Below are 24740 nucleotides of genomic sequence, written 5' to 3'. Positions count from 1 at the left end.
GAATTGAACTCTAAATCAAAATAAAATGTTAATTTTGAGTGGTGTCCTTTTATTCCATCTGCATTAATTCCTGAAAAATCAACAGTGAAAAAGCAGCAGCCCCTCAGACACCTGGGTGACAGCATAAGAATTTTCCCTCTCTACAAGAAACCTTGGAGTCCCAGCAGTTCATATTTCAGACTGCGGGACAATCGCTGGCCAGCAGAAGCAAAATGTAAAAATATTTTTATCTTAAATATTTTTCTTAATAATAGCTTCAAAGGCAGAGAAATGGCTGGTTGGGCTGCAGCTGACTGCTGCGTGCTGTGGCCTGGCAAGGCCGAGCTGGGGGGAAGAGAAAACTTTGGATTTTGGTGTGCTCCTGGCCAGGCCGGAATGTGGATTATTCTAAAAGTATTTCTAGAAGGAGTAACACAGGAGGAGGAGAGGTTGTGGAGGTGTGTGTGGAGATTCCACCAGAAATGTGAATTTTACATGGAGTTCTTCTGGATTTAGCTGTCGAGTTGCAATGAAAATGTTCATAATTAACAGTGGAGCTGTGTGTGAGAATGGGGTGGAATGGAGTGGGAGCCAGCAGTGGTTAAATGGGAAAATTCACTTTATTTCATTGTTCTAATCAATAATCTCCCTCCTGTGAGTGAGGAGAGCAGGAAGCTCAGTATGGAATCCCTGAGGAAATTGGGGATACTCATGGAGTAGGTCTATAGTAAGGCTGAGTGTTGCTTCCCCATCACTTCTCTGAATGAGATTGAGACTTTCCTCTTCTCTTCCCATGGCAGTTGAATGCTCTGTGTGTCAGGGAATGGCTCTGGGAGGGAGGAAAAGCTCCTGTCTGAGCCACAGGGATGCTGAGGCTGCCCTGGGAAGCCCTGAATTTTCAGTTATCCCCAAACCTGGCTGGGTTGGGTCACACACACGGGCACAGCCCATCCAAAGAGCTGTGGAGTCTTCCAGGCCAGGCTGGATGGGGCTTGGAGTAACCTGGGATGGTGGAAAGTGGAACGAGGATTCCATTCCAACCCAAACTGTTCTGTGCCTCCAAACAGGCACAAATTTTAACATTAAAGCTGCTTTTGTGCCCAACCTGAGCTCTCAAATGAAAGGGTTGTGTGTGAGGCCACAGGAACCTCTGTCAGGCCTGCAGGACCCGTGGTTCACACCTCCACTGCTTCTTGTTCCTGCTTTGATGTTTAAATTCACAAAAGTTGCAAATGGGCCAAAATAGCTTGGGGGAGGAAGAGCCTAAATTGGCCCAAGGTGGCACTTGGTGCTGGCAGTGGTGCAGGGATGGTGACACACACGGGCACGGCCTATCCAAAGAGTTATCCCACTTCTGGGAGTGTTCCAGTCCAGGCCAGATGGAGCAACCTGGGATGATGGAAGGTGGAATGAGGATCCTCTCCCAATCCAAACCATTCTGTGCCTCCAAACAGGCACAAATTTTAAGCAGAACTCTGCTTTTTAACATTAAATCTACTTTTGTGCCCAACCTGAGCTCTCAAATGAAAGGGTAATGTGTGAGGCCGCAGGAACCTCTGCCAGGCCTGCAGGACCTGTGGTTCGCACCTCCACTGCTTCTTGTTCCTGCTTTGATGTTTAAATTCACAAAAGTTGCAAATGGGCCAAAATAGCTTGGGGGTGGAAGAGCCTAAATTGGCCCAAGGTGGCACTTGGTGCTGGCAGTGGTGCAGGGATGGGGACGCACATGGGATCCCTTAGAGCCCCCAGGGAGTGCTGCAGAGGGGCTGCAACATTAAACAGCAATATCACCTTGCCTCCTGTTTTGCTGAAATGAATTAACTGGCAGGAAATCATGGATTTCCGAGCCCAGCTTTCCTTACGACATTCCTCGCTGCAAAAGGAGAATGAAACCGGTGAAAGTGGGTAACGAGAAACAGGCTCTAGAATTATTGTGTGGCAAGAGGGGAACAGCATCGACCTGGGGAGTAAAAGATCTTTTAGGGAAAGGAGTTTGGAGAAGAGAAAGTGGCTGAGGGAATGGAGAGTGCAGAGAATTGATCAGAAGGTGTTGGGTTGCAAAAAATCTCTTAGAGGTGAGAATACACCACAAACACCCCAAAAATTTGGGTTGTGTCACAACAGTTCTGAGTTATTGGAAATTGTTCCAGAAGTTCTCTTGTTAAAAATTCCTTTTCTTAAATCTCTGATGGGTTCTTGATCCCTGCTTCGAGTTTTAAGAGATTTTTCTTGCAGAAAACATATCTGGCTTTGAAGAAAGAATGACCATCTCTCACAGCACTTGGCTGTGTGTGTTTGCAGAACTGGGGGGAAGAATCCACTGAGCATTTCTGAAAATTCGCCCTTATATCCCTTATTAGGTCATGAATGGAAAAAAAAGAAAGAAAAAAACAGCAGTAAAAAGTTTTGAAGGGGATTTTTGGAATTCTCACCATGGTTTTATCATCTTCCCAGCGCTGAATGGTCTCACTGTTGGAACTGCTGTGGTGGGAGTTGGGGACTGATGGGACAGGGCAAGGCTGCAGGAATGTGCTTTCCTTGCCACGGATTGTCCAGTACAGCAGGAACATTCAAACCTCTGCAAAGATTCATTCTTTGCCCTGTTCTTCCAGAGCTCGTGTGAGTTCCCCTTCCTCGTGTGTTCATCCTCCAGATTCCCCTTCTCAGCTGTTTCTGATGACTTCTGAATTTAAAACTTGCTGTTATAACCATGTGTTGTCCTGGATTGCTGCTGCACTGTCTTGAACTGGGGGAAATTCTGTTTTCTATGAATTGTCATGTTTGGGTTTGGGGTTTTTCTTCTCTAAACATTGGGCAGTGTTCAAAAGCTTGAAATTAGAAGCCACATTCCAAGAAAACAATGAGTGCTCCTTGCCATGTTCACTGATAGCTTCATTCTGAGTGTCCTGAGAGCTCTGGGATCTGGAAGCCAGCAGTTCTCAGGGATCAATATTCTGGAGATAGAATCCATTTCCTGTGAAATGTGGTTGATCTCAGGATGAGAAGGAACAGCCTCAAGCTGGGCCAAGAGAGGCTCAGCTTGGACATCAGGAGGAATTTCTCCATGGAAAGGGTGCTCAGGCCTTGGCAGGGGCTGCCCAGGGAGGTTTGGAGTGCCCATCCTTGGAGGTGTCCAAGGAAGGGCTGGAGGTGGACAAGTAAGGGCTGGAGGTAGCACTCAGTGCTCTGGGCTGGTGACAAGGTGGGGATGGGTCACAGCTTGGACTCGATGGCCTTAGAGATCTTTTCCAACCTCAGTGATACTTGAAATTTGCAGGGAGAGAGAGGAGAGGCCTTGAGGAACAAGCTTTGGTCAAACCAACTGCACTTCCCAGAATTTCCCAAATCGTCCCTGGTAAAGTGCTGGGAATTTCACAAAATCACAGAATCACAGAATTTTTAGGTTGGAAGAGACCTTTAAGATCATTGAGTGCAACCCATGTTCTAACACTTCAACTAGATCATGGCACCAAGTGCCACAAGCGCTGGGAATTTTTCCATGAATTTAAGATCAAATTCCTGCAGCCTTTCCTGCTTGGAAGTTGCAGACCAGCAAGACATGCCCTCACCTTGCAGACCACAGCTGCTTTACCTTCTTATCCACTATCCCTCCCTCACTTCTCTCCTCTCTCCTTTTCCCCCACCTCAGCATCTCTAGCGAGAGCACCGCGAGACGAAAACAAAAAAAATCCAACAAAAAAAACCCGAAAAAACCCAACAAAAAATTCCTTTCTTCCCCAGCCCCGTGGCTGTGCTCTCCTTGCCTGTGCTCGTGTCCCAGAGCCGTGCTCGGGTCAGCAGCGAGCTCACGCTTTTGTCAGCGTGATTAATAGCGCTGTGGATTGTCGTTAATTCACTGGCTAATGACTGCAACTCTGGCCGCTCCCGGAGTAATCGGGTGATGTATGTGGGGAGCGAGCACCTCATGGCAGAGGTGAAAATCATTTCGACAAGTCAAATATTGTCACAGGGAACAAATGGCTCTCCCTGTTAATAAAAATTAATGAATTTTTTTTTACCGCCGGCCCGCTAAATGAAGCCGTGGAGTGAAGGGAGCGGAGTGGAGGGGACAGGCTCGGCGGAATTAGAGAGCTTTATTCGGTGGTTAAAAGTGTAAACATCTTTATTACGGCGGTGATGGGATGTGGCAAGGGGTGGTGGGGCTTTTGTTTGTGCTCAGGAGGGGTTTGCTCAGATGCACCGAGGCTTTTCTGAAAGTTTCGGGGCTGTGTTTGCATCCAGAGGGAGAGGAGGCAGGAAACAAAGAGGTTTAGTGGAGAAAAAAATGAATATTTAATATTAAGAGGTGGTGGATCCCTGCCTTCATTCTTTCAAGGAGTGCCCTGGCTGCTCTCAGGCAGAGATCTTTGGCAAAGCCACCTCTGAGCTTGCCCAGTGCTGGCTGGTTCTCCATTTCCATCAGTTCCAGCCAGGGTTCCAGATAATTGTCCACACCAAGCCCAGCCAGGGGCTGGTCCTGTAGGAGAGGTTGGTCTGGTGCCTCATGTGTTTGGAGACCAGCTGGGAGAGGAAGGACTGGCATGAGGCAGCACCCCTGGAGAAATCAGCAGAATTTTGGGGTTCTCCATCCCAAACTGGTACCTTATTACCTGTTAATTAGTGAGCTCTGGCTCACAGGTAACCACAGAACAGTTTGGGTTGGTGTTGTGAGGATTTTTGGCTCTGACCGTGCTGATGAGAAGCTCTGGCTCCTGTCAGTGAGGTGATTTTTGAGGTGCAATCCCTGGAGCAGGTGGCTCACTCACAGGATTGGGGTGCATCCCACTAGCCCCTCAGAATTCCAGGGAGATTGGTGGGAACACTGCTGGAGTCCTTTGGGAATGGGTTTGGGGACCACTGCGGGTGAATGAACTCCTCTCAGGCAGCTTGGAGCAACTCCTGGCTTCCCTTAGCTGTAATTTTTATACTCTTGCCAGTCTGACTGATGAAAATTCTGGTATTGAGTAGAAAACAAGAGCTAAACAACCTTGCTCTGAGGCCTTGTTTGAGTTACCAAACTTGCGAGGGAAATCTTCAAGCAATTCCACCAGTTAAAGTCAGGTATATGAAGAAAAATAACACTTGACCTGCAAGGGACCTTTGAGGTTCTCTGAGTTTCCGTGGATTTGGCCGTGGAGGGAACAGAAAAACAGAGGGATTAGAGAAGGAAAACACAGGGAAGCTTTGGACAAACAAACAAATAAACAAGCAAACAAAAGCCCTCAGTGCACTCCTGGAGGGAATGTTGAAGTGCCCAGGCTCCTGTTGCAGCCAGGGCATGGACAGATCCTGCAGCTGGAATTTTTTTGGGAATGCTGGAGTTGTGCAGAGCTGCTCTGACAGAGGCTCTCTTGGTGAACACAAGGAGAAATATTGGTGCTACTCAAAAATGCCTCACTTTTCACAGCTGGGTATAGGGAGATAAAGACTTTCATATTTTTGGCTTGTGTTTCCTTCAACGAACTGATTTTCCTGTCTGCATTTAATTTTAATGTAAATATATTTGCTAGTAATACATAAAGCAGGATGTCATCTCGGTGATTTTAATCCATTTTTTTGTGGGTGTAATTTTATGGCTAGCAAAGTTTAGAAATGTGTTTAAATCTCTAAGCAGCAGCAAAAACTTCCTGCATAAAGGATTATTAATTGTCAGATAATTGGGAGGGTGATGATCTCTGGCTAAACACTAAGGCAAGGTGTTGATTTGTATTAATTGTTGAAGATCTCATTACGGTGCTAACTCCTGTTTCCTGTAACAGTATTTTGGATATTGATGCATTTTTTTCCCTTGAGGTGAATTGTTCTTCCCTGACGCTCTCAGCTCTGTGTGGTCAGGATGGCAAATGGGGACTGGATCCCAAACAGGACCAGTTTAGAGAGATATAAAAATACTGGATTTTCTCATTTATAAATATTCACTTTTTTAGAGGCTGTGAGCATTTTATAAATGCAGGTCAACAAACAGCTCCTGCTGCAGCTTCTGCTTTCGAGGGATATTTTATGAGTGTACTTGAACACTTGGCATATATTTCATTGGAAAATCCACCCTATTTGTCAATGAGACAGACTAAATTAAAACTTGATTAGGCAATCCCAAATCTGGGTTAAGCGTTACTGTGTTTAAAAACCAAATTCTTTGTGGGAGATAAGAAATGAAGAGCCTTTTTTATTTTTGAAAAAGAAAATACTTTGAAAACTCCAAATTTCAACTTTGTGGACTTTCACATAAGTCACTGCTGTGTTCAGATTTATAATAAGTGGATGAAAATACTTTTATGGAGATGGACAAATTTGCCTTGTATAATAAATAACACGAGCCAGAGCTGCTCCTCCTGCCTTGCCCTTAATCCCTCCTTTTCCAGAGCAGCTTTGGTGCATCTCTTTAACCATGTGACTGCTCCAAATCCAGGAGCTGAAGAGTTAAGGCACAAATAAAACCTCAAGTTCAGACTGTCAGCTTAGATAGTGCTTAGCAATGGTCGAGGAAAAAAAAAAAAAAGCCAGTTGTGATTTAGAAGAAAAACAGTGAGATTTGACCAATTCCATGGAATACCTTTCTTAGCCCCGGGGCAAGTGGAAGTGGTATATTAACCAAGGAATAGAGCAGAGGAGGAAAAAGGCCAAATCACATTTCTTTGAAACAAAGAGGCTTTTTACCAGGAACAAGCCTTGATAAAAATTACAGTGGCATCGCAAGTCATTTCAGCCGCTCTGCCTCGGGCCATATTAGAGCAGTGAGGAAATAGGGGATGCAGCAGCCCTGAAATACAAATACAGTAGTCCCAGGAGTGTTTTTAGTATAAATAATCCTTTTTTGGGAATAATGTTGTGGCTTTAAATAGGGCCAGGTGGAGGGTGCAACACCCAGGATTGCTTTGGAAGGAGGAGAGGGAAATGAGAAGCTCTGCCTGGATGTGGGGAGTGCCCCAAATCCTCGTGCTTCCACTGCTTTCCAGGTTGTGACTGCACCAGAATCTGCTGGAATCAGGTTAAAATGAGTGTGAATGGATCTGTCAGGCTGAGCCAGGAGGATATTGTGGTGTGGCTATGAAATGAGTAGGTCTAAAACAACTGTGGAGTCCTCTGGAATTGGGCAAAGTTCCTTTGGAGAGGATTTTCCCAGGAATCCCACCTGTACCAGGTTTGGGGAAGGATTTTATGGAGTGGCACTTCCCACTGCCATTTCTCCTGTCCTACATTTTGCAGACAAACTCTGGGAGCACTTTCTCCGTCAGAAGTGACTTGCAAACAGACTGCAGTGGGGAAAGGCAGGAGGATTAAACACACGCTCGGTTCTTTGTCAGCTTCTTGTTCCCAGAGAGAAAAGAGCACTTGAGTGGCCAGGAGGAAAGTGCCCCAAACAGCAGCTCTGAGGAGGCGCTCCCAGTGCAAACATTTATTGAAATAAATCATTTATTCAATGGGATGGGGGCAGGAGAAATGGAGAGATCTCTGCAGAAAACAGCATTAAAACCCCCAGTTGTTTCTTACTGTCATCACTCGGTTAAAATTCCATTTTTCATAGTAATTAAACATTTCTACAATTATCAGTGCACTGGTAGCCAGAGGAAAGGTGATTAGTCAAGGAAAGGAGTACAGTTCTGGTCCCAAAATATCAGGAACCTCCTCAGCCCAGTGGTGGGAAATGCTTGGTAGACCTCTGAATTTTCCTTATTTACATGGTGAAAATGTGGCAGGTGAAAGGTGAATTGGCTGGATGGACACAACTGGATGGGTGCAGAGTCCCAAATATGTTTTGGCTTGGTGGGCTCAGGGTAGGCTGGGATGTGTGGGGGCATAAAATGAAACCCAAAACGAGTCAGGGGCTGGATGTAAAACTCCAGAGCATTCCAGGGGCTTTGGGAGTGAACCCATGAGGAGTGGGAAACCCATTTCCAGCTGATTTTTGAGCACAATCCTTTGCTCCCAGTCCAGATTTAGCTTTGTCCTTGTGGGTCACAGCGAAGAAACCAGCCCAGCCCAGAGATCAAAGCTTGAGAGTCCTTTGTGTGTCCTGTGTGGGGCAGAGCTCAGACAGATCCTTCTGTTCCAGGAGGGGTTTTCACCCAGATCTTCACTTCCAGATCTGGGACAAACATCCCTGGGCCCAAAGGCTGCTGCAAAAATGTGTCTTTGAGTGAAAAACTCATTTGTTTGGTCAAAGCTAGGGGAGGACTCAACTCAGTGACCCAGTGGGGTCTGTGCTAAAAGGCTTTGAGGTGGAATGGTTGGATTTGGTTTCACTGATATTGTGAGTTGGAGCATTTGGGAAACTCTTTGGCTACACCCCTGCGCGTTCTGCTTGTGCTGTTTGTAATTAAAGAGTGTGTGAAATAATGATAAACACTTCCAAAGACTGAATTTAAAAAATAGGGCTGATCCATTAGAAAAGGTGGAAAAAGTTTTACAGAATTTTTTGGCTTTAAAACGGAGGGGTGGTAGTAGAAAAGAGCTTGAAACGCAAACATAGAAAACTGGAATTTAAAAAAATATCTGTGTGGTGTTCTGAGTGTTGAGGAAAATACAGTTTGCAGAGTACAGCCTTACTCAGGAGGGCAAAAATAAGATACAGGATATTTTCCCCCTGTTTTTACAGAGCTCTGCTGTTTCTTCCCCGATATAAAACCGGCGAGCTTCCCTGGAATTTTATTCTTTTTGGCCGGGGCGAGGCAAATCCCACTTATCTGGTGGCATTAAAATGTGTGCCTGTGTGTGCCTGTGAAAATAGAGCCCTGCTTTTGACACCCACCTCACGGCTCCGTCCTGTGCCCTGCATTGATTCCCTGCTCCCCTTTCATTCCCCGCTCCATGGGCACCGTCCCCTTCCATCCCTCCCTCCTCTCCTCCCGCGCCTCCCGTCAGGAAGTGGAAATTGTTATCGATTAATATTAATATTTGGCTTGTTTGTGAAAATGCCTCTCTCCCCTCTCTGCTATTAATCTGCCCTGTTAATAATGCCAGGACTCCTGTTCGGGACCCTGGGGAAGCCACAGTGAGCGGAATGACAATGAGACGGTGACAACGGCCCCAAAGGCTGCGCTTGGCAGAGCCGCGAATTCCAATGGCGAGGGCTCCTTTTGGAGGCTCACAAACGCTTTATTCTCACTCCATGGCCTGACATCCAGCACCGAGAGAAATCTCCAGCACGGGCTGCTGGTTTTTGGAGGGCCAGCCCGAGTGCATTTCTTTATTTATTCTGACTAGGGAGCGTTTCTCCCAGCGGAGAATTTTCTCGCGCGCTCGTTTCCAAAGTTCCACTTTGCTGCGTTTTTCAGCGGGGTTGGAGCCTTTCTATAGATTTGTAAAGGGGAGGGATTTTGGAGCAAAAATAAGCAAAGCAATGAGGAATTTTCTGCACTGAGTGGAGCTTTTCTCCAGGCTTTCCTCCCTTCCTTCCCTGAATTTTTTTGCTGTTGTGTTATTGCTCCCCAAATATTTGTGATCGCTCTGGTAATACACTGTACGCATCTTGTGACACTTCACTGGAGCTTTTATCTCATAAATAGTTCAGAAACAGAAATTCCAAAGGCTGATATTTTTTCCAGCTCCTTTAATAGTAAGATAGCAGAGCTTTTTTTTTGTTTTGTTTTGTTGTTTTTTGCTTAAAAGAACAAACTTTATTATCTACTGCATCCAAATATGGATCAAATCAATATTTGGACATAGCACAAATTGTAAAAATGTCAGCTTGAATTCAAATATAAAACAAAATTGTGGATTCAGGGGGAATCAGGTGAAGCAAAGTTACGGACAACAAACAGCAACAACAACATTCTCTGCAGAGTTTGATTCTAAAAGGATCTTATGTGGAAATATTTTTGATGCCTGCTTGAACCAGACTTTTACTGGAAATATAATACTGGCATTTAGAGCAGAGTAATTTGGACACTTTCCCTGCTGGTTTTACTAGAGGAAAATGGGTATTAAGGAACACACTGAAATACTGTTTCCAGCTTTATTCTTCATTTCTGCCAGCAGAAATCCCTTAATAAAAGAAAACACTTAATTTTTTTTTTGCTTAAAACCAAAGGTACTTGAAATCCTTAATACCTGTTCTAGTCACAGCCAAGTTCTGCAGCAACTGCTTTTGGAATGTTTATTGAAAAATGCACCCGATTAACTCCGCTCAGTCCTCATCTGCTCTCGCTGCTCCTTTCGGATCTGCTTTCTGTTTCTTTTTAATAAAAGGACTTGAAGCTGCCTCGAGAGGTGCAGTTCCAGCTAAGACAAAGCAGGGCATAAACATGAAACTTGAAAAAAAAGTTTCATACAAAGTAAGCACGGGAAAGGGGCTGTGTTTCCAAGGGTTTAATTTTTATACGAGTCCTCCTTCCTTTTCCTCGTCCTGCCTCCCCCTCCTGCTTCATCCCTCACTGTCTCTGCAGTTCTGAGTATTCTTCAGCAGAAAATTGGGTTTTTTATGTGTTCTGCAGCAGTTCTCCATCAGGGAAATTCCATGTATTTTGTCCTTAAACTCCAGCGGCAAAGATTTGGGCAGCAGAGGCAGACTCAGCAGTACCTGGGGCAGGTTCCTGTGCTGGGAATGCTCAGAGCTTGTTCCTGTCTGGGATCTTACACAGGGATGTGCTGCTAAAACTTGTGGCTCCTCCAGATTTCCTTTCAATGACAGCTATAAATAAAATTTCCATGTGTGGCCTGGCAAATGGGAGTGTTTGGGGCTGTCACTGGGGTACAGCAGAGTGTGGAGCAGCTGGGTCCCTCAGGGATGTGTTCTTGAGAATTCACCTCCAGAATCCTGTTTACCCCATCAGCACCTTCCTGCTTCTTGAGCATTCCCAAAATTCTGTGCTTTGTCGCGTGGAAGAGAAAAAGAAATATTTCTGTTAAAAGAAATAGAAATATTCATATAAAAATATCTATAAATCCATTTCCCACAGTAGTGTTTTAAGGGAAACAAGCTGAGAGTGGATTTGGGTATCTGCTGGAGCTGGGCTGGTGGGTTTGTTGTGGGATCAGCTCGGATCTGACTGAGTGCCCAACAATTTGAGGTTGGCAGGGTCTGAATTCTCCATGCACACCTATTTACTGGAATTTAACTTGTCAGCTGGACAAAGCTGTGACCTGTGACTCGTTCTGTGCCACCATTCCAGCTTGAACAGGAAATAGTGAGGATTAGATCTCACCCACAGCCATTTTGATTGTCTCTCATTCCTTTTATTCATAGCATTTTGGTTTTTCTCAGGTGTCAGGGAGTTATGAGAAGCTCTGGATTTATCTAAGGAAATCAAAAAAGATTATTCCACTGAGAAATAATCTGGTGTGCTTGCTCTGTCATGTTAAAGGTCCAAGATTCAGGAAGAATGCAATAGGGTGAATACTAAAATTCCAAGCTGGGTATTTCTTGATATGCTCAGAAAAGTTGGCAAAACCACAGCAAGTTGTAGAAGAAAAATTGAGTAAAGATTTGTGTGAGCAGCCCCATTTCTCAAAGGTAAAACCAGCCCCTGTGACATTCCCTTGGCACCCTGGCACGGGAGCAAAACCACTTCCCACCCATGGCCACTTCCCTGCCTGGATATTTATTGCCCAAGCTTTATTTCAACTGTAAAATTGGTGAGAATGAAGGGGGTTTTTGAGTGAACAAAAGAGAGAAAAATTACATTTCCCAATTTTCATTTAAAGCAGAATTTCCCCTGGCCCTGGCAGCAGCCAGAGGTGATGGGGAAAGCTGTCAGAGCATCCTCTGCACTCTGAGCACCTGCTCAGGGGGTTCCTCATGGCCAGGCTCTGCTTTGGGTGCTGCCTGTGTTCATTTCAGATCACCAAACATTGGAGATCCCAATACAGCTTGGATGGAGGTGGAGGAGAAAGGTTCTTGCAATGAATGGGATGAAGAAATTGGGTGGTGGGCTTGAGAATCTTAAACAACAGATTGCTTATTGCCCTTTCCTTACATAATTCTCATTAATATTGTCCATGGATGAGGAAAAAGTAATTTTTTATGACATTGAAGCATTTAATGCTTTAACCCAATCCTTAATGGAAGAGGAATAATTCCTCTCATGACATTTTGTCACTAATTTGTTTATTTTCTGGCAGAAGTGTTTCACACCAACTTCCAGAGAGGGTGTTGCTCAATCCAACGCACAAAGGCACATTTCTTTCATCACACAAGGCTGAGGAAAAGTGCTCCTGGTGTTTCTAGCAGCATGAAGTGAAATCCCCCTGGGAATTCAGGCTTTTCCCTGGCTGCAGCTTCAGCTTTGCACCCAGCAGGGAGAAAAGGCTGGGAAGGAAGGTGTGGATCCATGAGGAGGGCGAAAGTTTAGGGAGAATTCTCATTTCTTCTCATTTCATGTGGGATTTTAGAAGACTTTTAGACACTCCCAGTGCTCAGGAATGCCAGGGTTGGATCCAGAGCTGACTGACACCAACAGCTCCCACCACCTTGAGGAAAATCTGGATTTTTGGGTTGGTCCTGCCGGGCAGATACAGCACAGCAGGGCCTGGATTTGGGATTTCCTATTGTATTTCAGCTGTGGCCATCAGGTGGCAATCTGACCACTGGGATCATTCTGTGCTGGAGGCACTTTGGGGTGGGTTCTCCTTGGGCTTTCCAAGTTCCTTTGTGATTTAGGGCTGTGTCTGCCAAGCTCTGGGCTGTGCCTGCTGTCAGCTCCTGCTCTGGGCAGGGCATAGAGGGATGGGAGAGGCTCCTGCAGAATTCCCAGGGGATTAAGGCAGGATGGAGGGCAGGAATTGCTCAGAATTCACCTGAATTCAGGTGAGATGAGCAGAACAACACCCTGAGGTGATGAACCCTGGCAGCAGTAGCTAGGCACCTCATTTATGGGAATATTTGCCTCTTGGTTGATCAGGGCTGGGTTTGGATGATCTGATCCAGCTCCTCTGGCCTACAAAGGGGTCAGAAAAATCAGTTTATTTTTGGTCTAAGTCCATAGAAATGGAGACAGAATCCTGTCACCCCAGAGTTGGAAATGTAGGTGATTTTTTTCACTGGAGGTGTGAAATAAATAATCATGGAATGAGGGAATTCCTTAGGTTGGAGTGACCTTAAAAATTGTACAATTCCAAATCCACTGCTGTGAGGAGCTCCCACTAGACCAGGCTGCTCAGTGCCCTCAAGATATTGCTCAAAGTGCTCAAATTTTACCTGCCTTCCTCACCAGCCATTGCATCAGGAATGGTTTGGTTTGGTTTGGTTTGGTTTGGTTTGGTTTGGTTTGGTTTGGTTTGGTTTGGTTTGATTGGTTTGGTTTCTTCCCTGGGGAATATTTCTAAAGGGAAATCACAGAGCAGGAAGCTTAGATCATCCAAGGACCTGGAAAGGTGGAGGTGATGTCCCTCTATGGGCTGGAAAAGATGTTTGAGGTCACCCCACTGCTCTTTCTGTAGAGCCAGAAAATGGAAACAAATCCCAGGGAAGTCCAGGCCTAATGAATATTTTCCTGACAATAATAATAATAATTATTATTATTATTATTATTCTTATTATTATTATTATTATTACCACTTAACAAGCAGTTCTAGACAGCACTGAGGTTTTAATACTCAAATATAATATTAAACTCAGCTAGGAATGAGCTGCAAAGTTTGGATGATGATATAAAACCCCTTCCAACACCCAGTTAATCCCTAAGGGAAAAGCACCTGTTGGTCTTTGTGAATATTTGTGAAGTTCTCTGTGAATATTTGTGTTTTCTACTCTTCTGTTCGGATATTTCCTTTGGGCCTGAGGCTCCAGGTTCTGAGCAAAGTGTGAGTTCAGAGGGTGCCTGGCATTCTCCTCCTTGCTTAGAAAATAAAAATACCTGGGTCTCACACAAATGTTGAATTATCCAGATCAGTGAAACTCAAGATTGTGCAAATCAGGAACTGCAATTAATTCTTGGGATGTTCTTTAAATGTTCCCAGCGAAGAAGTCAAAGAAGCTCTTTGCAATCTGTGAGTGTAAAAAAACTCTCAACCATTTCAGATAATTGGGTATTTCCACAGCAGAATCAGATATCTAACAACAACAACAATAATTAAAGCAGGAATTACAACAATAATGATAATAAAAACAATAATAAACATATTAAACCCCAAACACAACAAACCCACCTCAAAACCCAACTCATTATTTCCCCCACCACCATTTCCTTTACCATCAGCCTCGCTTTTGCTTTCATTACAGCTGCTAAATAGATTATTCATGAGCTCTCTCAGCACCACTAAACCATCCCTCTCTTTGTTGCCAGCCCCTCATTGGTGTCACACAGATTTTCAGCGTCTGCCCATATCTGATTATCTGTGGAAACAACCTTTCAATGAGCCTTTTTATCCACTCCTTTCGCCGCGGAGCTTTCAGGGACTAATTTTAGTTTCATGACAATAACAATAAGGTCAAGTTGTATTTCTGTGCTGCTTTTCACCCAGGCAGGCATTCCAGAGGGGCAGATGTGGCACTGAGTGGTTGTCACTGTTTGTCACTGCAGAGCGGCCACGTCCGGCTCTCCGGGGCTGAGTTGGGATAAAGCTCAGGAGAGTTGGGGGTTGTTCCTGGGGATCTTCTCTGCCCTTTTTTTGGTTTTTTTTTTTTGGCTTTTTTTAATGTGTTTTTTAACTTAAACAATTGTGGAATATTTGGGGTAAAGCAGATGTGGCACAGAGTGGTTGTCGCTGTCACCGCGGAGCGGCCACGTCCGCCTCTCCAGGACTGAGTTGGGATGGAGCTCAGGAGAACTGGGGCTTGTTCCTGGAAAATCAGATGTTCTCTGCCCTTTTTTTGGGTTTTTTGGTGGTTTTTTTTTTTGTTTGTTTGTTTTTTAATGTGTTTTTTAACTTAACCAGTTGTGGAATATTTGGGGTAAAGCTCAGAGGAGCCCCACAGGGATGAAGGGGTTCAGTAGGGACAATCTAGAAAATTATGCAGAATAATCAAAACTGAGCCCTAGCTGTTTGTTTTCCCCCAAATCCCTGGAAAAAACACAACCAGTGGAGGAGATCAGCTCCTTCACCAGCCTGGAGAAAAGGAGGCTCAGGGGGGACCTTTTTTCTCCATGGTTCCAAGGCAGGACAGTGCAGCCAGGTGGGGTTGGGCTCTCAGGGAATAGGGACCGGACAAGGAGAAATGGCCTCAGGCTGGACATCAGCAGGAATTTCCTCATGGAAAAGGTGCCCAGGCCTTGGCAGGGGCTGCCCAGGGAGGTTTGGAGTGTCCATCCCTGGTGGTGTCCAAGGAAAGCCTGGATGTGCCATGCTGGCTGGGGACAAGGTGGGATCAGTCACAGCTTGCACTTGATGATCCTGGAGATCTTTTCCAACCTCAGTGATTCTGGGATTCTGTGAAATCCATCTCTCAGTGCACAAAAAAAGGGCCAGGTTTGGGCACAGCACAGATTTTCTCTGGCTGTTAATCAGTGCTGGGTACAACTTTTTGAGCTCAGCGCTGAGTTGTGCTGAGGAACCCAACATTCCCACATCTGAATCCCAATCTGGGATTCACCTCCCACAGATGCCACCTGGAACCTCTGGTAGCAGACCTATCATGACCTGAAATTGTTGTTTCATTGTCATTCCCTGGTCATTTAACAACTGAAAAAACACACTTACCTGTCTTTTGATGATTCTTCTTGAAATATGAGGTCAGTCAGAGGAAGGATCAGCTTCACTGTTAATTAAAATTGAATCAGAACTGCCCTGCTTGTCCTATAGAATAAATCAAATTAACCACGTTCAGTAGTAAGGTATCTTTATACTTTACATGTATCCTCTGGAAATTTTCATAGGTTGTGCTCCAATAAACCCAGTTCTGCTCTTCAACTCAGTTGGAATTCCTGTTCCTTAAGTGCAAAAGAGGCTAATCACGGAGCAGAAAATAATTTGACTTGCTAATACTGGGTGAGAAAACATTTACTGCAACCACAAATATTTTCAGGATGATGGAGTATCTCATGTTCATGAAAGCTTGGTTCTGGTGACATGTTTGAGTAGGGAGAGCTGCACTTTCTAGCAGAGGAAACCCATGTCAGCTGCAGCAGACAGCTCCCTGTTGTCCTCTAAAAACTGGAGCAAAAAAAAATAATGTTGGCAGAGGAATCAAAATCCTCCTCTTTAGTGGAGTCTGCCACCAGTTTCTCAGGCATGAACTCCGGAAAATCTTTATTAGGCATTAAAAAAATAAAATAGAAATAGAGGGGGAGATGTGTCTTGCAGACAGAAGGTGCATTCTGAGGTTAACAACGAGATGAAATATAAATACCTCAAGTGGAGCCGTGCTTTTCCAGATATCCTTCTGGTGGTTCCTAGCTTGGAGCCAGTGCAAAATGTCATTTTGGTGGGTGACAAATCCACCCCTGGTGCCATCAGTGGCCAGGCATTGGCTGTGCCCAACGGGAGCGCCCACAAATTGGCGGTTGTTGGGTTGTTGGATTGTTGGGTTTGTTATCGTGGTGGGAGCTGCTGAGCACGCCCTGCTGCCTCGTGGCTGCTGCAGACAGGGCAAACCTGCCCCCAAAATACTCCAGCTCCTTCTGTTGAGTGACAAATTGTGTTTTTCTTTCCCCCCTTTCATGTTTTTCTCCCCCACCACCGCCTTTTTTTTGATTTTTGGATGAGAAAGCTCCGTTTTCATTATGGAGCTTTCATTTCAGTACATGAATGGCCTTGCTTAGAAATTGATTCCCCTTAGAAAAATCCCCAAACTTTGCCTCCCTCTGTGTGCCCAGGGTTTTCATGTCAGAGCAAGAGGGAATTGGCTTCAAAGTGACAGAGAATAAGGCTGGATTAGAGATTAGCAAGGAATTCTTCTGTAGGAGGGTGGAGAAGCTCTGGCACAGGGTGCCCAGAGCAGCTGTGATCCCTGGAAATGTCCAAGGCCAATCTTTTGATGATTCCTCTTTTAAATTTCTATATCCCTTTTACAAAATACACTGAGCCAGTTAAAGCAATAAGTGCCTAAAGAAAACCTCAACCACCTCTTCTGTGTTTTTCCCCCCTTCTTTCCAAAACTGAGGTTTTGGGATCTATGGGATCAGGGGTCCTCTGCTGTTTGCAGAGATTTTTTTCCCCCCAAAACTGAGATTTTGGGATCTATGGGATCAGGGGTCCTCTGCTGTTTGCAGAGATTTTTTTCCTAAAACTGAGGTTTTGGAAAGAAGGGGAAAAACACTCTGCAAACAGCAGAGGACCCTTGATCCCATAGAACCCAGCAGGCTGCAATGAGCCTCACCCCATGGTGATCAGCACCTGAGCTCCTCAAGGGAGGTTTTTATCCTTTAGCAGAATTTGAGCTCGGCTTAGCCAAGCCTTTGAACCAATGTTCACGTGAGTATCTCAGTGTGTTTTGTTCTGCTGTTTCCCCCTTTTAGGTGACAGCGAGATTGTAAATAATATGTACGAGACCGACCCCGATCTCCTTGCTGGAGAAAGCGCAGAGGAGGAAACTGAGGACAGTATAATGTCCCCCATCCCTGTGGGACCTCCGTCACCCTTCCCCACCAGTGAGGACTTCACTCCCAAGGAGGGCTCACCCTATGAAGCTCCCGTCTACATTCCTGATGACATTCCAATCCCACCAGATTTTGAACTCAGAGAATCTTCGATCCCAGGGGCAGGGCTAGGGATTTGGGCCAAAAAGAAGATTGAAGTTGGGGAAAGATTTGGACCCTATGTGGCAGTACAGAGGAGCACATTAAAGGAAACAAACTTTGGATGGGAGGTAAGCGTGTGGAACGTGGGCACCGCGTTCCTTTGTCTTCTCTGCCAAGTGTTCCTGGAGCTGAACTGGGGACAGAGGTGGTGACTTTGCTGATCCTGCATTTCCCTGAGTAACTCCCCCCCACCATTACCTGAAGGATTTAAAAATCAGCAGAAATCCCTTTTAAAGTTCACTTCTTGGGCCACAAGAACTGCTCGAGCACCAGTTTTGGAAGTCTGGTTTTTGAAAGGTGTCGGGTCACTTCATCAAGCGCTTGTCATTTCCAAATTGTGTTCGGGAGTTGTCGCGTGGAGGGAATGGGATTAATCCCATGTTTGGTGGTTGGGGGTGTTACCTTTGACTCCCAGCCCGTGTCAGCAGTGCAGGCATTATTAACTGGGCAGGGAAAAATAGCATGTAGCCATTAACAGCCCCCATGTTCTCGAGTTCTCGTGCTGCAGCAAAGATGGAGAAATGTGAAAGTCATTCTTTCCCCAAGAGCTGAACAAAACCCAGCCTTCAGCGGGAAAAAATGCTCTGTCCCACAGCTCCCATCTTGTCTTTCTCCCTGCTTTTCTGGGCTTGTCCCAGAAATCATCTTAGCTCTTACAGTCTTGATTAGAAAATATCTAGATCCATAATTAACCTGGAATATTCATTAACAGTGAAATGAATCCTGGGATTTCTGCTCTGGGATCACAGTTGTATCCCAATAAATATAATTCCTTCTCTCTCCTCCATCCTAACATTCCATCCCCTGCTGCCATGTCCTGAGGCTGTGTCTGGGGCAGTGGGGGCAGAGAGGTTTCCTGGCAGGATTTTGCTGTAGGATTGGTGATGTTTATCCCAAAAAGTGGGAGGTGAATTTTCCCTCATTCTTCCCTGGGTGAAGCAGTCCCTTACCCCATTTTCTCCATCAGCCACTACTGGGGTGAACTGGTTCCCAAAATCCTGGAGGATTTACAGGGTGGGAAGCAGGGAATCTAAGGTTTTCCCAGAAGAAGGCACCAGTGCAGTGACAGAACCCTGTTTTCTTATAAACAGAGGTCAGAAAGGCTGAAGCACTAACACTTTTAATTTTCTCTGATTGTATTTGCACTCTTGATTGTGAAGTCAAAAATCAGTGAGACCCAGTGAAGCCCAGAGAAGCAGGTCCAAATGTTTTTGTTTTGTTTCCTTTTTCAATGCATCTGAAGTGCAGGAAACAGCAAAAAAACCTCCTGTTTTAACAACAAAACTCAATTGTGTTTTGTTGCTGTGCATAGGAAGTGTCTGAAGAGCTGAAATCAGAGTTTGGTCAAATGACTGAGTGGAGAGTTTCCTTTTCCTTTCATCCTAGTGTAGGAAAAGAGGGTAATTCAGCTGAGTTTTGATCCCCTCTCCCCTCCAATGACATTCCTCAGAAATTCCTCTTGGTGTTGGTTTTTATTGTGGATATCATGGCAGAATATTTGATTGGTAGTACTGTATGAGCATCAAAAAGTGAGGGTTTTGGGGGGAAAAATCCCTTTTATTTCAATGGCAAAAGTAAGGGTTTTGGGGGGAAAAATCCCTTTTATTTTACTGACAATACATGACCTGGTTCAGGTGAGCTGTGGGTGTGAGGAGCTCGAGATTCCTGAGGAAGGTATTGATTGTCTCTGAAAAAAAGGATAATTTTCCTCTAGGAATATGCCATATTAATTATTTGTGGGCTGCAATGTGAAAGATGAATCCTCTTTTTTTTTGACCTAATTATTGATAGCTGGCATTTGTTGTTTCAATGCATATTTTTGTTTGTTATTTTGTTTAAAGGCTGACTTTTAGGAGCAAACTGCAATCCTCATTGGCTGGCAGGAGTTGAACAGTGCAAACCTTTTTTTCTTTGACCTTGGCAAGACATTGTCCTTGTGTTCATAACTCTGATAAAAGTTGCTATTTGCACTCATGATTTTCAGAAAGGTTCCTCTCATCCCCACTGCTCTGGCCGCTCTGATAGGAATTTAGCAATTCCCGTTGACTTTGTGATACTGTTTGTTTTTGTCGTGCAATTGAGCAAACTTTCCCTCTCTGGGCACTTCTCCTGTTCCAGCAGCGTTCCTTCGTCCCCTGTTGTGGCGGGGACATTTCACACCTCACAGGAAGGGCTTTGTCCCCCCTCAGGTGTCCCCAAACCCACCCCAACACTCTCTGCGTGTCCTCGCAGACACCTCTTGAATTTTCCCATTCCACAGAGTGTTTGAGGACATTTCAGGGCTCTGTTTCCAGAAATTCCTTCAGGATTTCATTTGGGAGCAATGTCCACGGATCCCTGCATGTGCTGGACAGGAATTCATGGAATAAGTTCTGTCTGCTCAGTTCTACCTGATGGCAAATTGGGAATTTGGGATGTTCTAGGCAGCTCTACCTGATGGCAAACTGGGAAAAGCCCTGAGATGTTCTAAGAAGCTCTACCTAAATTGGGAAATGGGAATTTAGGATGTTCTAGGCAGCTCTGCCTGATGGCAAATTGGGAATTTGGGATGTTCTGGGCAGCTCTACCTGATGGCAAATTGAGAAATGGGAACTTGGGATGCTCTAGACAGCTCTACCTGATGGCAAATTGGGAATTTGGGATATTTTAGACAGCTCTACCTGATGGCAAACTCAGGAAAAGCCCTGAGATGTTCTAAGCAGCTGTACCTGATGGCAAATTGGGAATTGTGAACTTGGGATGTGTTTGCATCCTCTGCTCCTAAAATTGAGCAGGCAGGAAATGCACAATTACTGGAAAAAGGGGAAAGGGGAGGAGATTTTTGTCACTCAGGAACTTGTTGGCTTTTGCTTCTGTGTGCTGTTTCTTTCAGTGGTGATAAACTCAACAAATCTGAGATTTGTAGGATCACAAGGAATGTTCCTTCTGCAGTTTAACATTGAGGTTTTTGGTCAGTATTTCTCTGGAATTTGTAGTTTTGGAATGCATTGACTCGTGGGTTGAATGCTGGTGTAAGATTTCCACACAACTCCTTGTTAGAATATATTCCATTTGAATTGCCTCTCATGTTAGAAATTAATTTCAAGAATGACACCTGTTCTTCACACCCAACCTCTTCTCTCTTCATATTTCTCAATTAATTCCTGTAGTTTACAGTCTTGATAAACTTTTGTGCACACCTCACTCCCCAAACTCTGAAAACCTGGTCTTTGTATTTATTTGTTTGTTTTTAGGAGTCTTCAGCTCCTTAATTTGAACAGAGCTTCTGCCTTTGGCACAAGAAGTCCTTGCCCATCATCACAGGAAATTTAGTGTCAGGCTTTGACTAAACTGGGAGTTCACTGCAAGTGGAATTGGCTATAAACTGGTCATTCCTCTGCACCATCTCAGTTTTGCTAGAAAAAGTTGATTTTGTTGTCATACAGGATGTGCTTCATAATTAACGTCCGTTCCTTCTGATTTCTGCATTAAAAAAAGAAAAATCAAATGGCATTTTGGGGGGTGGAAAATGTGTTATTTAGGGCTTTGATGTGAGAGTGGATCTTTTTCTTCTGCTCAAGGATTACTAGTGCAGAAAGAGCTTTCTCTTTTCAAACTCCAGTGAAGAAAGATTTGTGAAAATGAAAATGAAACTGGGCAGTGAATTGTACCTCAAAGTCCTCAGGAAATTCAGTTTGTGTTTGCTTCCATCTGAGCTCTTCGCAGGTGTAACTTGGTGTTACTTGCTGAAATTTCCAGTGTCACTCATAAATAGTCCAAAACATCCATGGCAATGCAGAATGCTGTGTTTTATCTACCATACCTTAAAAAAACCTCATAATTTTCTTTATTATTGGTGTTTTTCCTCTCAGGCAGAGAGGAGGGCTGGGCACTGATGGTTTGAACATGTGTCCTGCCTTATCTGCAGCACAGCCTCATATCTGCTTTGCTTTGTGGGATATGCTTTAAAAAATATTCTTCGAATTAAACCACACCTATCATTCAAGGGCTTCTTTGGACACGGGATGGCAGCGAGTGATTCACTCCCATCCCATAAAAATAAATAAGATGTGTCAACCCTGGCCCCCAGCCCCTCCCAGGGATGATTCAGGGCAGGACCTGTTGGGTGCTTTCCCTCATTCCCTGACACTGCTGATGGTGTCATTTCACCTTTTTTTCTTTTTTTTTTTTTTTTTTTTTTTGTGTGTGTGTGTGTGTGTGGCTTAAAAGACACCACCTAAAAGCCCTGTGATTATTGAGTGTGACCTGGTTGCATTTTTCCAGCTCCCATTGCCCTCCTGCCCGCTGACACCGAGCACAGCACTGCCAGCACCCTGAATAAATCAGGGCATTTTTGTGCTTTTTGGCCTCTGGGAGCTGAGGAAAAATGAAAATAAAATAATTACATAACGATTTCCATCGCTTTGGGTAAATAATGGTATTTATCACGGCGCTGTTAATTTTCCTAATTGAGAGGAGAATGGGGATCTCATCCTTGGGGGGAGATTTAGCACCTGGATTGTTGGAGTCATGATTTTAGCTCAGTTTGCTTCACAGGATTAACACCAATGATAAATCCAGTTTGTTTTAATTTATATTTAAATGCAGTTTGTTTGAATTTATATTTTAATTTGTATTTTGAGAGAGGTTATTTCCGGAAGCACAAAGGCTTCTCTCTGCTGAAGTGGCAGAGCCAGGCTGCTCCTTTACATGGAAAAATTAAATGTTTTCATTTCCTACTTCAGGGGGGGAATTTTTCCCCAATTATTTGTCTTCCATTTGTCCCATGGAAGACAAATAACTGGGGAAAAAATAAGAGCCAGCAGCTGAGCATGCAGTAGAGCTCTGGTTCCACATCTGGGCTAGGGAAAACTGCTGGGTTTTAAACACACTTTTAAGTGTCACTAATTCACAGCAATCCAACCTCCCAATTCCTGCAAAATTTAAATTTTTAGCAGGATTTTTTTTATTATTTTCTCTGCTTTTTAGGAATATTTCCAAGTGCCAAGGGAAATTTACTTTATATAACTGGACTTAAATGCTGGGAGGAGAATTCTACTGCATTTCCTTGAATGCAATAAATAGTAAAAAATATTTAGGCATTTAGAATAGATTCAAAAATAAAATATGTTTTTAAATTATCTTCAAAATATTAAAAATAGGCCTTTAATCACTTCATGAACTGTGATGGTTTTGTCATGTTTCCCAGCCCAGATCACCCAGGGATTCCTTAATTTCCCTTTAAAAGCTGATCCAGCGGAAGCACTGAGTTCTTGTCCATCCTGCCTGAGCCAGAGATGCTGAAAGGAGAGGGAGTCCTTAAAATGAGTAAAGAAATCCCCAAAGCTCCTCATGTCTCCTGGGCTCTCACCTGGGAGGATGTGATGACATTTCCTGCTCCTTTTCCTGCCCTGATTCATTCATTTTCCCCTCCTCTGCCTTCCCTTGGCCTGGGGGATGATGTTATTGCAGCAGCTTCTCTCCCTTGGGGAAAAGGAGTTCCTGGATTGCTCTTTTCCAACCCTCATCCTGCTCTGGCAGGAAAAAAATTGCTGAGGAATTCTGTGCAATTCAACATCTCCCATGAAATGCTGATGCTCTCCCGGAGCTGCTCCTTAAGAAAGGGATGGAATTAAGCATGTACAAAGCTGAGCAACCTTCTCTAGCCTAAAAATCTCATTAAAAATTTAAAAATTTTTTAAAAATTAAAATTATTTACAATATTTACAATAACTAAAATTATTTACAATAATTACAATATTTACAATATTACAATATTTAGAGGTCAAGGACTTATTTTTCTTCCTTGAGATTAATTTTTTTTTCACTTAAGCTCTGAGTTTTGGTCCAAAGCAAAAGTTTCTCCGCAGTTTTATATCCACATGTATGTAAAATTCTAACTGGGATGCTCTTAGCAAGGCAGTCCCAGGCTGTTCTGTCATTCTGTTCTCTTCATGAACCCAGAGATTCTTTCATTTTCAGCGTGATTCCAATTTCCCAGATCTCCAGGCTGGAATCAGGCTGAAAATGAAAGAATCTCTGGGTCCATGAAGAGAACAGAATGCCAAAGAACCCTCAGACTGCCTTCAATAGTTACTAAGAGTTAGAATTTTTATACATGTAAATATAAAACTGTAGAGAAACTTTTGCTTTGGACCAAAACTTAGTGCTTAAGTGAAAAAAAAAAATCATCTTAAGGAAGAAAAATAAGTCCCTGACCTCTAAATATTTTAAAGATTATTTTTATTCTATTGATTTAATTATTTTAAATATTTAAATTTTCAAATTATATTTTTGTGCTAGAGGAGTTTGCTCAGCTTTGTACATGCTCAGTTCCATCCCCTTCCTAAGGAGCAGCTCTGTTAGAGCATCAATATTTTTATTTTCCCTGCAGGATCTTACTTTCTTATATTCTTATTTTCCCTGCTTTGTTCTGGTGTCAGGGGACACCACGAGGAAGGGGAAGGGTCAGATCCAGGTGCTGGCAATTGTTGGGCTGTTTCCTATGATTGGAATTAAAACCATGCCAGGAGGAGCAAGGACTGGCTTGGGATTGAGAGGAAGAAACTGATGGAATCACAGGACAAACCCCATTTTCTACAGCTTCACCTTTTGGATAATATAATTTCTGGAATATGATATATATATTGGATATATATATTGGATATACATCTTGGATATATATATTGGATATATATATATTGGATATACATCTTGGATATACATATTGGATATATATATGTGTGTGTGTATATATATATATATATATAAAAAATAATTTTGGATGGAAGTGAAGAATGCACCTCATGACATCCAAGTGAAACAACTGAAATTTGTCCCATTTTTTGACATTTCCCCAAATGCTTCAGTGCCAGGGTTAAGAGAAATGCTCCAATTCTTTTTTAGGCCCAAGAATGCCAAGATAAGTTGCTCTATCTTAGGCACTGGCTAAAACATGGGTATATAAGGAATTAAGGGAAAGAAAGAAGAGACAGGGGAAGGGAATGACTAAGAATACCTCCTGATATTTCTCCTTTATTTCCATAAGGGGTAATAACTCATGAGCAATCCGGCAGAGGGCACTTTCTTTAAATAGAACATTCTGATTCACAAGCAGAAAAAGGAAATAAATATTTTCCTTTCGTCTTTGAGAGCCATCCCTGAATA

The 24740-nt window shown here is 43.8% G+C and overlaps 1 protein-coding gene across 1 annotated transcript in view; it reads left to right on the top strand.

Moving 5' to 3' along the window:
- Positions 1-24740, top strand: part of PRDM16 (PR/SET domain 16) — a 298557-nt gene that overhangs the window by 94055 nt on the left and 179762 nt on the right. Inside the window, exon 2 of the mRNA XM_058818722.1 lies at positions 17313-17662. Coding sequence (XP_058674705.1) covers positions 17313-17662 — 350 coding nt within the window. The remainder of the gene's footprint in view (positions 1-17312; positions 17663-24740) is intronic.

The sequence above is a fragment of the Ammospiza caudacuta genome, chromosome 22, assembly GCF_027887145.1.
Source record: "Ammospiza caudacuta isolate bAmmCau1 chromosome 22, bAmmCau1.pri, whole genome shotgun sequence".
Classification (NCBI taxonomy): domain Eukaryota; kingdom Metazoa; phylum Chordata; class Aves; order Passeriformes; family Passerellidae; genus Ammospiza; species Ammospiza caudacuta.
Note: the sequence above shows the minus strand (reverse complement) of the source record. Positions and strands in the feature narration are given on the sequence as shown.